This window comes from Ictidomys tridecemlineatus, chromosome 3 (genome assembly GCF_052094955.1).
Source record: "Ictidomys tridecemlineatus isolate mIctTri1 chromosome 3, mIctTri1.hap1, whole genome shotgun sequence".
Taxonomy (NCBI): domain Eukaryota; kingdom Metazoa; phylum Chordata; class Mammalia; order Rodentia; family Sciuridae; genus Ictidomys; species Ictidomys tridecemlineatus.
In genome coordinates, this window is record NC_135479.1 from 10,357,097 (window position 1) to 10,373,270 (window position 16,174).

At 37.5% G+C, this 16,174-nt stretch overlaps 1 protein-coding gene across 1 annotated transcript; it reads right to left on the reverse strand.

Annotated features, from left to right (window-relative positions):
- Positions 1-632: 632 nt before the first annotated feature.
- LOC144375767 (uncharacterized) lies at positions 633-6,731 on the reverse strand. Its single transcript, XM_078041207.1, has 3 exons — positions 6,678-6,731; positions 6,081-6,171; positions 633-1,940 (listed from the first exon to the last, which is right to left on the reverse strand). The coding sequence occupies exons 1-3, from the start codon at positions 6,715-6,717 to the stop codon at positions 1,721-1,723; spliced, it is 351 nt and encodes a 116-aa protein (XP_077897333.1). The 5' UTR covers positions 6,718-6,731; the 3' UTR covers positions 633-1,720.
- Between the last annotated feature and the right edge of the window lie 9,443 nt (positions 6,732-16,174).

A 16,174-nucleotide genomic window follows, 5' to 3' on the forward strand; every position in this document is an offset into this window, starting at 1 on the left:
TCAATTATTTTTTTTTTTCTCTAGTCTCAGTTAAGTGTTCATCTTGCAATATTACAATGGTCTCCTAGGTGGGCTTCTGGCTCACCGAGCATCCAAGGTGATGTATGATAGGTATGAAAAAGATATATTAGAACTTCTATTTATATTTAATTTTCTGTTTATATACTCAGAAAGCGACTTTGAGCACGCTCCTTAATCTCAGTGTGTATTAGTCACTCCGTGTCAATCACAGGTGTCATATGAGACTCTAATGCCTACAGCAGGAATAGTGAGGCACATTAAATTAGCAAAGCCCATAAGGTACAGTCAACACTTTCAAAAATTGGCTTTCATCAGTATCCTTCTAATAAGGGCAAAAATGCTGATAATCTAATGATATGTAATCTAAAATTATCAGTACTAATTGTGATGTGTGTTCCTATCCTTTATCATTAGCCTCTTGCTATGTGACTTTGACATACGTAGCATGTATATGTGTGTTTGTGTGTTCATAAAAGAGAATATATTAAGTGTAAGGAACAAAAAACATCCCTACAATTTTCTCAGCATTTTTAATGTCATATAATACAAAATACAAACTATGCCACATCTCATTAAAATCGGTAATGAATGTTTTGCAAGAATCTCATTTGAAACTTTTTATCGAATGGCAAAGGAAAAAACAGTTCTATTCCATGGGAATGCAGGTGCTGCTCCTAACAAGGTAAAACTAGATAAAATAACTCATGGAAACTATGTTTCATCAAAAAATTCTTTTGACACACATGAAGAAATTTTGCTAAAGCTTTGAAGAATTAGCCATTAAATTACTGTTAAAAAAGAGTCACTCTCGATTGGAAAGACACTTTTAACATGTGTTTGCTAAACATGTAATTGATAGATTATATTTCAATAATGGAACCCATAGTTCGAACCAATAAAAGGCAAGATGTAACTGAGTATATTCTCAAAGACAAATGACTACTTAATGTAAAAGAAAAAGTTTATTAGAATGCTCCAGAATTTACCCTGAAGAGGAGGATGCCTTGAATGAAAGAAAAGATGGCAGAGTAGATTCACAAAGACAGCACGACATCTAAAATAGATTTGCAGCAAAGAAATTGGAGTCAAAAGGCTACAAAGTGGGGCCAGATGTCATCAGTGTGCTTATTTCTTAGATGTAATACTTCTAAAACATAACGCTTCTAAACTACAAATTGTTTATCATACCGAGTTTTTCTAACTATTCTTAGTCAAATTTAAAATATCTGCCAAACTTAAATTTATTATGGGATTTTAATTTTCTTTTACAATAAACTCTGTGCTTTCCCATGGTAGTAAAGGTGCATCTCCTACCGAAGGGGCACATACTCAAACATAGGTGCTTCATTGCTCAGTCAAAACCATCAGAAACCAAAATTGTTGAGACAACCATGGGAATTCTAATTTTAATAGATTTAATTCATAAGAGACTTAATTTTTCTCAAGGAGTAACAATGCTCCAAAACTTGTTTCATTATTTAACCTTTGCTAGATAAAAGAGATTTTTCATATCAATCTTAAGTATCTCGAGCTATATTTCAAACCCATTTTCTTCAGCCTAGATTTTTTTAAAAGTTATTTCCACAATCTTCATTAAGAAAATAATTACATACATCAGGAGATACTCTCCTCCACCGAAATGTTTTTCTGGACTTCATCAAAAAGGGATCTCGTTGGACCAAAATACTGAGTTTTGACTTTAAAGATTGAAAGTCAGTGTGCACAGGGAGCGGAGCTGGCACTGGGGGAGCCATGGACTCGGGGTCTGCTGGAGAAGCTGCTTGTGCTGCTGGATAAGTTGGTAGCGTCCTTGGGATTTGGAGCCCCGGCCAAACGAACATGCCAGCATTCTGGCAGCAGACCACATGAGCTTCCACGTGTTGGCAGAGAACCTTGAAAGTAGGTAGCTTTTGCTTTTTCTAGAAGAAAGGGGGATGGTTGGAAAAGGAGAAGAAAAAAAAACAGTTTAATTTGAACTGCTGAGTTTTGAAAAGTAAACTGAAGAAAAGATATTCAAATAAACAATAAGTACACGAAAAGATGCAGACCCAAATCACAATGAGATAGCACCTCCTAGCCATTCGATGGCTATGTCTTTTTTGAAAATAAAGAACACGTACTGTGAGAAAGAGAACAAAACAGAAGTATGACCTAAGTTGGTGGGAATACAAAATGGTTCAGCCATTATGGAAGAAAATATGGATAACATAGGATAGTAGTTCCTTTAAAACTTAAAAATAGAACAGCAATATGATCAAGTAATTGCACTTCTGGGTACAGAAAGAAAAGAACCAAAAGGGCTTCATCTTTGAGCTCTCTATGCAGCCATGTTACAGAAGCACCATTCACAGTAGCCAAATATTGGAAGGAACGCGGCTGTCCAAGGAAAATGAAATATGCTTACATATGTAGCAAAATACTATACAGCCTTCAAAAGGAAGAAAATCCTGACACATTCTGCCACATGAATTTACCATACCAATAGGCTAAGTGAAATAAGCTCATCTTCCCGATTCCACTTGGATGAACGCATGAACTTTGTCAAATTCATAGAGCATGAACTTAGATTTCCATGTGTTAGAGAACTTAGAGCACCAAAAATACTTCCATTGAAGACAAATACAATTCTAAAGATGAGTAATGGTAATGACTACACAATGATGTGAATGTATTTAATGTCATTGAATTATTAAAATGGCTTAAATACAGTTTAAAATAATATTAAATAATTAATAGTATTAATATAATCATCATTTCAAAATACAATTGTGTACAATTGTATATGTGTGTGTATGTATATATGTGTGTGTATGTATGATATGTGGTGTGTGTATGTGCATATATATGTGCATATGTGGGGGGGTATGAACAAGCTTTCTAACTGGCATGGTTTTCTTCTACCTGGTTTTGCTATACCATGGGTCATGCATTAGAGAACAATTTCAGATTCATACAATGGTTCCATAAGTTCATTCATTGAAAAAAAAACAGGGGCATTCGATGAATCCTTTATTAAGGATAAGGAACAGAGCTAGATATTAAAAATTTGATGAACACATACTCCCCAGTGACAAGAGAAAGTGAAAAGGAAATGAAAAAAGTTTCTAATACTTACAGATCCAGACTTGCTGCATGGCGTTTTATATGTGTTGTTTCTTTGTGTTTTCATAGCAATATTCGTAGCTCAGAGGTAAATATTATTATACCCTTTAGGTCATGAGCTGAAGCCCAGAAAACTCCTACTAAGGTCATACAACTAATATGAGACAGAGCCAGGATTTAAAGTTGGGCCCCCTCTTGAATCTCTGCCCTTCTACCTCACCCAGACCCATTAAAGCTGTCCTTGACCCTCTCCCTCCTTGGCAAGGTACCCTGTGCACATGTCCTAGATCCCTTCAATCTTTGGAGGCAATGCCTTCTTATTTTAGGTTTAACCTTCAAAACTAAATTACTTAAGGTTAAGAACCTCTAGACTTCTTACTTTCACCTTATTTCTAAAATCAAGACCCAAGGAATAGGCTCCTTACTTGAGAGTCATTCAAGATATTCCATATTGGATCTCATTCACATTCATCTTCAGGTCTATTCAAGATCTCGTGTTCATTCATTCATTCATTCAGAAGAATTATCATTTTTTCTAATTTCTCCAAATATCATAATCTGAAGCCGACTCTTTATTAAAATGTACGTGGCATAGGGTCTAGCAAGCAAAATGTTCTGTGTCCTTAAGTGGAAAGTATCTTGCTTAGTGAATGGTAATTATTTACAAAACCCACAGTCACCCAAGATGCACACATACCGACATGCTTTTAAAAAGACGATTCCTTTTTATAGGTACTTGATTACACACTCGTTTATCTTAACCAGACTCATCAGAATGCATCAATGAATTTTGCATTCAGAATTCAGAAGACAGGTTTACCTCAATTCAAACCTCCATTGGCTGTGTCACCCTGTTCAAGTCAGAATTTGGTTGCCTAATTGTCACATGCTTTTGCTATCAAGGTCACTAGTTAAACCATTTCTTAAATTCTGAATGATGGTTAATCCCAACAGAGATCCTCGGGCTTAAGTAACAATACTTCAAGAAGCCAAAATGTTGTATTCCAACAATTTCCTCTGACTTTTCATCAATCTGAGGACTTGGAGGAAAAAAAAAATCAGGATGCTAACCTTAATAACCAGTACTAAAAGCAAGAAAACAACTAACACTGGAACTTGTGGTGAAATGGCAGAAAACATCCTGATAAAATGATAAAATGAATTTTCTTTATCCTTTGATCTTCTGGCCCTAGGCGGAGATGTTCTCGGAGTAAACAGTTGGGATGCATTCATTATTAAGTATTATTAAATACTGCAGATGTTTTTCTAAAGTGACATCTGAGTCCACTGTGAATGAGAGAGGGTCCAGTAGCCTTCCTAGGTTTTTAGTGACTGGTGCAGAACTAGCTAGCCAGAGACACAGATGGTCAGCTGTCAGCCATTTTTGGACTAAATAATCGGCTTTTGGAGTTTGCTTCCCTTGGATGTTTCAAAGGAAGAAACTCAGACGCAGTACTGCATGAGACCACTGGAGTTGGCTCCTCTGAGAAGAACACTGAGGATGAAGCTTGATAGCAAACCATTGATGTTAACTCTTGACTCCCCAGCATGGGATCTACGTACCTAGGGCCAACTTGTATGGAGTTTCTGAGATATAGACTCCTCGGCAAGGCAAGGGTGCAATAGCTCGGTGACCTTGGATCACATACTTCACATTTTTGCTCCTTGGTTGTCTCACCTGCTAAGTAGGGCTATTCATGGAGAGTTCCTGGCTTGTATAATTGATGGGGAAATTAAATGAGATGATGCATGCAAAAGTCATAGAAAATGCTTAGCAAATAGTCACAACAATGTTTTTCTTACACATACAAAAGAACTGGTATAAACCTGAAAGGAGCTTTGACATTCTTCTGTGAGGAAGTTAGAACTATTTTCTACCCCATAGAACAACTGTAAAAATAAAGACGTTAACATATATCAAGCATTTGGAGCAGTCCTGAGCACATGGAAGATTCTTGTTAAAGGGTATAATAACATTGGATCTACCTTGTAGGGTTGTTACAAAGGACACAGCAAGTAACATATAGCTCTAAGATGCCTTGAAAATTCAGAAAGCTATCCAGACCATCTAACCCACATGTTAGTTTTGAGGCTGTTGCTGGGTGCCTTATATTCTCCTTGCTTTTGGGGGGCAGGGAGGTACCAGGGATTGACCTCGGGAGCACTCAGCCACTGAACCACATCTCCAGCCCTACTTTGTATTTTATTTAGAGACAGAGTCTCACTGACTTACTTAGCACCTCACTTTTGCTAACGCTGGCTTTGAATTCGTGATCCTTCTGCCTCAGCCTCCTGAGCCGCTGGGGTTACAGGCATGTGCCATCATGCCCAGGGCTCTCATTACTTTTGAAAGTCTCTCTTGACCAACAAATCTGTTTTAAAATGATGTTATCGGTGAGAATTTACAGATATGTGTTTCTCTTAACATCTGTAGCTACCAAAGAGGAGGCTCTTGTGGGGTTGATCCATTAACCACATGCTGCAGTAAGGCTGAGTAACAAACATGCACACAAAGTGAGTGGTCAGCAATACTGAATGCTTATTTAGCTCCTGCATCTGTGATCCACTGTTGGGGTGGCCAGCCTCAGCCAGGCTCAGGTGGATGGCTCTGTGATGTTGGATGTGGTCATTCATGCTTCCAGTGTTAGCCACGAATCGGATTCTCAGAACTGGGCTCCCCATGAGATGTTTGGCTAGGTCAGCTCAGCTCATCTTTTTTTCTGGGTGGTCCCGGGCCTCACGTTCTTCTCATGATGATAGAGCATACAGAAGTGAGCTTTCTAAACCTTTAGTCATGTTATGCCCACTAACATTCCATTGGTCCACATGATCCCATGGACAATAGAGTTGTAGGAAAATACTCTCCACTTCTTTGTGGGAGAAACTTCAAAGCCACATGGAAAAGAACAGTGATTCAAAGCAGAGAGCAGAACAGGGAGCATCAACAACAGACTAACCTTGACATGCCCCCAAATCTGTTTTTCCATTGATGTATTTTCCTGATGGACATGTATTGACAAGATTTTAATTCGGTGAAGAATACCTCAGCTAAAAAAAAAAAAACAATAATAAGATTTGCACACAGTTCCGAGGAATTTGCATAATTAAATGAACATATACTATTTGGACATGAGGGAATGGGTACTAGGAAAGTGTAAGCTTTGATAATGGGGACCTCACCATGTTAGTGGGATGTACTAGTTTGGGCTAGTGTGAGGGTTGTTGGAAAGTTAAAGAAAATGCAAAAACCCAGGGTACTGGGCATCTGGTCATCGGATAGGGTATGACGTCTACTGGGAGGATGACAATATTCTGAGAGAAGAGAGAGAGAGGGCAATGGGTGGGGGTGGTGAGGTGACGAATGGGGGAAAAAATTCAAATATTTGCCCAAAGAGAACCCTACGGGCAATCTACTGTGGAACCTCTCTGGCCATCTGATGTCATTAAAATAGAAGCGCCAGTGACATTCTCAAAGAAGAAAATTTCCTCATGAGATAAATAGCTCACGGCAACAGCTGAATTTCATTAAGGAAGTTCCTAAAATGGAAGCTTACCTTTAAAGTCAGCTTGCTTGAGTTTACTCATTTTCTCCATTGGGCCCCTAGACAAATAAAGACCAAGAAAGTCAAAACAAATGATAAAATTAAAAAAAAAAATGGGCAAGCAAACTTTTCTTCATTCAGATTCAGGAAAAATCTCTTGAACTGGCTTCTAAATATTTGATTCAGAAAAATCTAAACTCTGTTTGTCAACTGCATAATTTTTCTCATTAAAGAAAAAAGGAAAAGAGTCTCCCATGAGTGTCATGGTAGAAATTCAACCCGTATGTTTTCTGATTCATTTACACTTAGATCATCAAAATATTTTGTAAGAGCTGAGCTCTTTGGTGGCCACAGATGCTTTGTGGTCTTTTTCCTTTGAAACAGAAAAAAAAAAATGTGGTTTATCATCAGCTTACACAAATTTGAAAGAAGGCTGAAGAACACTTTTCAAATTTATTATCTCACAAGGTCGGAGGGAGTTTTCAGTGAGCCTGTTTGCTGCAGCTGGCTCCCTGTGTCTCCTGATTTATAGCAATATTCCAGTCCTACCTGTGGAGGGCTGATCTCATCCTCACCACTCACATTAGCATCACGGCTCCTGCTGATAAGGGCAGACCAAACTAAACGGGATCAAAGTCTCCAAAGGGATCCAGGATAGGAAAGAGGATGCCTTGGCCAAAAAGTTCCAGGAAATTTTGGAGGAATATGAATGTTTTAGTCTGATTTCAAAGATAAAGAGTATTGTCTTCTATTCATCAAACCTGGAAAGAAATGGCTGGATTTCTCATGACATTTCAGGGCCCAGACTTAATGCCAAGACCTATGTCATATTGATCCAAAGAATAAGAGAAATTTTTCCTTTGTTTTATGTAACTTATCTGTGGCAGGGTCCAGAGAGGTGAGAAGCTTCTACTGACCGGTCTAGAGAGGATTCTAGTGGAGCCCAAACAAAACCAGAATTGAAATCACCCGCACATAGAACGCTGAAGTCATGAACAGAACAGTGGCACAAGCAGGGCTCAGCTCAGCTCCCCGATTTGCCATGAACTTGATTTTATATTAAATCGATATAGTCGACTTATTACAAATTAAATTGATATGTTTATTCACTCACTTATATCATTGGCTTATTTTATGAGTCACTTAAAGTTGGAAGATCTTCATAAGTAAACATAATCAATAGTAATGAAATTCTTGACGTGTCAATGGTAGGAAATGCACTTTGTCCTATAGTCTCAGAAGTCACATATTCTCTGATCCCTAGTTGACACTTTTCATTATTTGCAGGCCTGATGCTGTATGCAAGTCCTCAACACACATCTTCATTAGATAAAAGGGTCATTTTGACTTTTACTACATAAATAAAAGCAGTCCTTTCCAAAGCCAGTAAGTGACTTGCTCTTTCCCACAAATCCTGCTTGCTCCAATGACAGGTATCGCACAGACCAGAGGTTTCCTTTAAAGGGCTAGAATAGAGCTCATCTAATCTTCTCCTCCCAGGTACCTTTCTCAACTTGGAGAAGAGGACTGGAGACGTCCGGTTTCTGATCTTTTTGAAAACATCATCCACATAGACACCAGACTCCGGAGACACAAATCCATCGGAATGCTAGTACTTTTTGCTTTGTTCTGTGGCATCCAGAATGACTTTGGAGCTCCTGGTAGAGATGCAACTCTACTTGTTATACAAGTGAATTAATCCTAGGAGAAGTTCCAAGAGATCCAAGTCCCCACAGGGTCTCAGAGTCCAGACCTCTTTCTTCACTGTAATTTCCACACCCCAGCATTTAGCCAGGAGTTCCCACAAGTTGGTGCTCCCCCCTCCTCCTTGGGTGTTAAATAGCAATGAAGCCTTGACCACTCCACGTCAGTTCAGCCACGCTCTTCCAGGGCTGTGCTTTGGACCTTGTTATCATCCCTAATTCTTTCACCTTCATAATCCTCATCCATAAGCTCCTTGTCTTCCACCTTGCTTTCCCCTCATTCCCATGCCCTTGTATTTTAACATTATTTCCCTTCTCTTCCTTCTTGAATAACTCTCTTGGTTTTCTTTCTACCCACTTAGCCTTACACCCCTCCCATACTTCTTCTGCAAACTCACTTTTAGCTATTACTGTTCGGGTTCCTTAAGGCTCAGCCCATGTTCCTCCTTAGTTCACTCTCTCCTTATCAAGTTCACAGTTTCACCTACAACTTACATGCAGGTAACTCTCAAAGGTTCCCCTCCAATTCCCCTAAGCCCATTTCTGAATATACAGTTGCCTTCTTTCTGGACATCTCCATGTGGGGTTTCAAAGGCACCTCAACATTGACGTGTTCAAACTCAACCCTGTTTTTGTTTTTCCAAAGTCCCTATGTACCCTAAGTCACAACAATACTAATCTAATTAAACCTGATACCTAGAAAGCACTCTGACACCACCCTCTTGCTTACTTTCCACCATCGTTCCACCATATGTCCTAACTGGATTTCAAATCCAATTATTTCTATCTATATTAGTAAAGTGACTGCTATGGTCCCACAAGTTATTATCATCAGGAATTTGGACTACTGTAAAATTCAAACCATACTGGCCTTTGAATTATTTGGATTTTCCACATCAAGGCATTTTAAATTTCATTTCTTTGCCTGAAAACCTTTCCACCGCCAAAACCTCTTTCTGCTACTCCTACTTTGCTTTAATCAGTTAATTAATGCCTATCTTCCTTCAGATCTCAGCTTCCTCATAAAAGCTTTCCCTGAAGTCCAAGGCAAGATCAAATCTCATTCACTTTAATCTTCAAAAGTACATGTGCTATACTCTGCTGTAGGGTTTATCACAGTTATCAAACCAAATGCAGTGGGTTCTCCTCTTGGTGAGTGCTGATAAGTACTTCCATAGATAAGAGGGAAGAATGGTTTATTCAAGTAAGCAAAGCAAGGACAGCAGCTGGGGATCATTCCCAGAGCAGTGTCTCTCTGAGTGAACACTGCAAGGGGCTTTCATTGGAGGCACTCAGACTTATTCACACCGGAGAGACTCAGTATCATGGGTAGAGCTGGACACATACCTGAGCATGCTCAGTTCACCACCACACCTCTTCAAACCTTGCAAGTGCAAAAAAAAAAAAAAAAAAAAAAGAGAGAGAGAAAGAACAGGAACACCCCTGGGTGGAGAACTTAGTATTATGATGAACAAAGTTCACTTCTAGGTCACCTAATAGGGTGGAACAGGATGACTTTGAAGGTTATATAGATTTCAGTCATAGGTCACTTTGGAAGTTTCTCTGGCTAGCCTCGTCTGCAACGAAAAGTAACTTTAGAGACAGGCTGATGGTCATTTAAAGGAGTGACAGCATTTTTCCTACAAGTTTAGGCTGTCCCTAAGAGTTCTGGCCTAGCAGCTAACACTTTTACACATATTTATGTGATTCTTAGGTTAATGTTATCCACTCTCTCTAAATACTAAATTATATATTCCATAAGAGCAAAGACTTCTTTATTCTTTTTCCTCAACAGTGCATCAAAATGCCAGCCACAAAATAGTCAATAAACAATTGTCAAATAAATGAATGAGTGAACAGTTGAATGTGTTCTGGATTGAGGAGAGGCCTACAGTTCTCCTTCCAGGGTCAAACTTTTAGTTGCTGCACTCCCACATGCCTCTACTCTTTTATACCTAGTCCTCTACCGTGAGCTTTTCTGTTTCTTGACTTTCCTAAGCATTGCTTCTCTCAGGTGATACATGGGCATCACAAATCCTTCCTTGCCACTGCCTTTTCTTCAGCGGAATTGATGATGCACAGAAAGAACAGAGGGACTGAAAAGACGAGAAAAGTAATTAGCTCACTTGATCCAAAACATGGTTTTCAAAGCAAAGGCCAGGCCAGCTTCCAAATGTCAGACCCACAGACATTGCAAGTGCAGTAGATTTTAGCAATCCTGTAGCCACCCACTTCATTTCCAGACTAGACACCAGAAACCCAAAGACAGGGATAAAGCATACACAGCTGGCAACCCAGTAGGAGCTTCTGCATTATTCAAAGTTTATCTTCCAAAATCAAAGATGAAAACTTTTTCCTTCTAGACATAATTCTTTTACAAGTTGAGGAAAATAAAACCAGGCAAGCAGGCATGTTCAGCAGATGGACTAAATTGAGTTTTCTAAACCACTCAGGTTTCCCTGAAAGCTTTGGGTTTATATAAAAAGAAGTGTGTTTGATCTGGTAGTGGATGATGGACAGACCCAAATACACGTACCTATTACTTTGAATGTTTGTTTTTGCCTGTCTCTCATCAACACTTGAAGTCAAATAAAGGGTGTTCCTATGGAGGTAATAGTCATAATTCTGCATGCTTACGAATACTGTGCGCCTGAATGGAATCCTATGGAACGCAGTAGAGCCTTTATTTAAAATACTTCAGTGAGATGCTCTTATTTGGTCTCATTCTCTCTAAGTATGGGTCCCACATTCAACATAAGTTCCATCAATTTAGAAATTCACCTGTGGAGGAGGATGAGCCAGTGTTAAGACATCTGCTCGGCCACCATCTTGCCACTCAAAGGTGGCTCTGGGCCACCATCCAGCGACATCAGCTCTCCTGGGAGTTTGTCAGAAATATGGCCTAGAGATCTGTATGGAAGAAACTCTTCAGGCACTTCTCATGGGCACTGAAGTTTCAAAAACTCTGTATCTTAAAACAGGTTTCTATGAGATCTATTTGCTAGTACATCTGGAAGCCGCACTGGATGACAAGCATTTTTTTCCTAGATAATACATGAAAAAAAAAAAATGGTGAAAGGAGATTCAGAAATTTCAGCAGAAAAGGAAACGTGCCCTCAACTAGCAGCAGAAGGAGCACAGTCAGCTCTATTTTTTGAAAAAATCAAAACCGAAGTCTGCATTCAGGGACCCCTCCTCAAAAAGGGCTCGCTATGGCGTTGCCTTGCTTTTTACCCCCAGTCACCAGGGTTTCTCCTGTGCCCACCCTTGAAGCAGGGCCACTGATCCGAGCTCCTCTTGCATTTGTATTGCTGTCCTGCCTGAAAGTCAGCATTTCCCTCTACCTACTCTTGGAGCTTTGTGAACGTCCTTGGAAGAGACTCCAGGCCTGCCAAGCCTCCATGCCAGACTCCAGGCTGCCTCCTCAAGTATCCGTCATTGTTCTGTTCAGGTTGTGGACATTAACTTGCCTAGGTTTTATGTGCTCTGCCACGTCCCCTAAAAGTGTTCTTATGTTTGATGTTCAGTTTTATCTCTTCAATATATTAAGTTCATTTCCTTTGAATATCTACCAAATTTTACATACAATAAGCTTTTTATTTTCTTTAGGAAAATATATATCTGTCCTCTTTTTAATAAATATAATATTTCATCTATAACAATAAACTAGTTAAATAAAAAAATCAGATCTTACTCTCCTACTAAATAAATAGTGGCATAGAGTTACCTGCAGTTAACAAATAATAGTTCAAATAAATACTATAGACAAGTGTGTACATGTATGTACTCCACCTTACCTGATAAAAACCCTTTGGGACAAATCACTCTAACACTGGAGTGAGGTTTAATAGTCACTTTGATATTTCATGTTTGAGACACTCAAGAAATGCGCAGCTATTTTTTTTTTCATTTTGATATTTGCAAACATGTAGACATCACTGAAAACATATTTAATAGAGAAACCAATGTCATCATTAAACCAGTTACTGATTCCTGTTAATAAGTCGGCATTATGGACAATATAGAACTCACAAATTGTGTACCTCAGGTTAAAAAATCCAATTGGAACCAAAATAGAAATGAAAAATGACATTCAATATTACATTTGAGTCCTTCAAAATCATTCAAGGAAAACTATTAGTTATTTGGATCTCACCCACTAGAAAATAAAAGTTAAATTTCCTCAAAAATTACTTGTTTCCAGCAAGTACCTACCATCTATCTTTTAAATTTTTTTAAATTTTTAAACTGAAAAAAGTATACATGTTTATTCCTATGGTTTGGATATGAAGTATATCCCCAAAACACATGAAATATGATGTTCAATGTAGCAATGCTCAGAGATGAAATGATTAGATTAGGTAAATGATGAGAATGATAACCTCAACAATGGAATAATCCACTTGATGGATTAATAATCCAAATGGTCTAATTGGAGGTGGTGGGATCTGTAGGTAGGTGGGAAATGGCATCAGAATGTTCCCTTGAAAAGTATATCTTGTCCCCCTTCTTCTTTCTCTGTTTCCTTTATCCATTCATCAACTGATGCACCCTGAGGTTGTTTCTATATCATGGCTGTTATGAATAATGCTGCGATGTACATAGGAGTATGGATCTCTCTTCAATATATTGAGTTAATTTCCTTTGAGGACACACTCAATAGTCAGACTGCTAGATCATAGGATGACTCTATTTTCAATTGTATGAGGAACATCCCTACCATTTCCCATAATGCATTAATTAACATTCCTGCCAAGAGTATGCAGGAGTTCCCTCTTCTTCACTTCCACCTGACTTTTGTGTTTGTGATAATAGCCATTCTAAGAGGCATGAGTGATAACTCACTGTACTATTAATTTACATTTCTCCAATGATGTGACCATGAGCATTTTTTCATATATCTGTTCACCATTGTATGTCTTCTTATGGGAAATATTTATTCAGGTCCACTGCTTTTATTTTAATTGGATTATTTGTTTTCTTGCTATTAAAGTGTTTGGGTTCCTAATATGGGGTGCTAATCTCTTAAGTTTGCAAACACATTTTTCTAATCTATAAGATGTCTCACTTTACTGCTACTTTTTCCTTTGCTGTGAGCTTTGTAGTTTGAAGCAATCCTATGTGTGTACTTTCACATTATTGCCTGTGCTTTTTGGGCCATGTTCTGAAATTATTGCCCAGACCAATGTCATGGAGCCTGTGCTTTAGGAGTTCTGTTAGTAATTTTACAATTTTATGTCATACCTTGAAACTTCAATCTACTTTGTGTTGATTTTTATATATGATGTTAGAGAAGGGTCCAATTTCATTTTTCCTCATGGAATACTCACTTTCCCCAGACTAGTTATTGAAAAGACTATCCTACATACACCACCCTGTGTTCTTGGCATCTGTGTCAAAATTCAAGTGACTATAAATGTGATTTATTTCTGGTCTTTCTACTCTCTTCTATTAGTATATATGTCTTACCTTCTTTTTTTTTTTACTTTTTTTAAGGCAAGTGGCATATGGTAATGATTACTATAAATTTGTAATATATTTTGAAATTAAGTAGTGTGTTGTTTCCTGCTTTTTTTTTTTTAATTCAAGATTGCCTTGGATTTGGGGGGTGTTATATGGTACCATATGAATTTGCAGATTTTTTTTATTCTGCTTTTGTGAAAATATCATAGGAATTTTGATAGAGATTGTATTGACTGTCAATTGATTTGCACTGAATCTATCAATTGTTTAAAATTAATATTTTAATAATATTAATTTTTTCAATCCATAAACACAAGATATCCTTCCACTTATTTGAGTCTTCCTCAACTTCTTTCATTAATATGTTGTAGTTTTCTATATACAGGTCTATCACTCCTTGGTTAATCTGTTCATAAGTATTCTTTTATCTATTATAATTATTATTAATGGGATTGTTTTCTTCATTTCTTTTTCAGGTAGTTGGTAGTCATTGTATAGAAGCACTACCAACTTTTGTATGTTGATGTCACATCCCTGCAATGTTACTGAATTCATTTATTAGTTTTAACAGGTTTTGTTGGGGGGTGTGAGAGAGAGAAAGTGAAAAAGACAGAGAGAAGTCTTTAGGATATGTTTTTATATATAAGATTATGTTTTCTACAAAGAGGAAAAGTTTCTCACCTTCATTTCCTTTTCTTTTCTAATTGCTTTGGCTAGGATGTCTAATATACTATATTGAAGAAATGAGAGTGATGAAAGTGGGTAAGAGTGGTGAGAGTTTTAAATGGTGAGTACTGAAGTGGTGAAAGTGGGCATCCTTGTTTTGAGTGTTTTCACAGAAGAAGGATGTTGACTTTTGTTAAATGCTTTTTATGAATATGTTGATACATTTTGCTGCATTCTATAAAAATGTATCACGTTGACAGATTCGTGGATGTCAAAACACCTTGCATCCAAGGGGTAAATGTAAACCCTACTAGGTCATAGTGAACAATCCTTCCAATGTGCTGTTGAATTCCATTTGTTAGCCTTTATCTTTACTTTTTGCTACCAGGGATTGAACCCAAGGGTACTTAAAAACTGAGCCACATACCAAGCCTCCATTTTTTTATATGTTTTTTATTTAGAGACAGAGTCTTCCTAAGTTGCTTAGGACTTCACTAAGTTGCTGAGGCTGGCTTTGAACTCATGATCCTCCTATGTCAGCCTCCTGAGTTACTGGGGATTACAGGTGTGCTACACCATACCTGGCTAATTTATTTGCATTTTGTTGAGGATTTTTTAATCTGTTTCTATGACAGATGTTGATTTATAATTTTCTTTTCTTATAGCGTCAGTGTTTTTTTTTTCTGGGTTCGGTATCAGGGTAATAAATTTGGCCTTGTAAAATTAGTTTGGAAATATTCTTTCTTCAATTTCTTGGATGAGTTTGATGTTTTGTTATTAGTCTCTTCATAAATATTTGGTAGACTTCAACAGTGAAGCCAATAAATCCTGGACTTTTCTTTGATGGGAGACTTTGCATTGCTGATTCAATCTCTTTCTCATTGTTTAGATTATATATTTATTCATGATTTAGTTTTGGTAGGTCATGTATGCCTAAAAATTCATCCTTTTTTCCCTACATTATCTGATATAATGAGACACAATTTTCACAATAGTCTCTTATGATCCTTTGTAATTCTGTGTTATCAGTCATAATGTCTTACTTTCATTTCTGATTTTATTCATCTTAGTATTCTCCCCTTTATTCTTAGGTTTGTCAATTTTGTTTATTTTTTCAAAGAACCTACTCAGTTTCCTTGATCGTTTCACAATGTTTCTAAAATCTATTTTGTTTTGATCTTTATTATTTTCTTTCCTTTACTGACTTTGGGATTCATCATTCTTTTTAATTCTTTCAAGTGTAACATTAGATTGTTTGAGATCTTTCTTCTTTTTGTAGTATAGACATTTATTGCCAAATCATTGTCTCTTAGAATCGCTTTTGCTTCATCACAAAAGTTTTGCTATGTCTTACTTCCATTTAAACTTGTTTTCAAGATATTTTCAATTTCCTTTTGAATATCTTCGTTGACCTATTTGTTATTGTTTAATTTCCATGTATTTGTGAATTTTCTGAAAATCCTTCAGTTATTGATTTCCACTTTTATATTATTGTGGTTAGAAAAGATAAGTGATATATCTTCACTCTTCCTCTGGTTCTGAAGAGGGCCTAGAGCCCCGAGTTTGCAGAGATAAACCTGGAGTCTCAGTCACTGGAGGTTAGTCTGGCAGTGGAGTTTCTTGGGATAGACCTAGAACTTGAGTCTTCTGGGGTGTGGAACCAGAGGAGCTGGCTTG

Coding starts and splice junctions, on each gene's coding strand:
- LOC144375767 (XM_078041207.1), bottom strand. CDS start 6,717: ATGGAGAAAATGAGTAAACTCAAGCAAGCTGACTTTAAAG. Junction 6,172..6,677: donor CAAGCAAGCTGACTTTAAAG/GTAAGCTTCCAT, acceptor TTTTTTTTTTAG/CTGAGGTATTCTTCACCGAA. Junction 1,941..6,080: donor AGATTTGGGGGCATGTCAAG/GTTAGTCTGTTG, acceptor CCTTTCTTCTAG/AAAAAGCAAAAGCTACCTAC.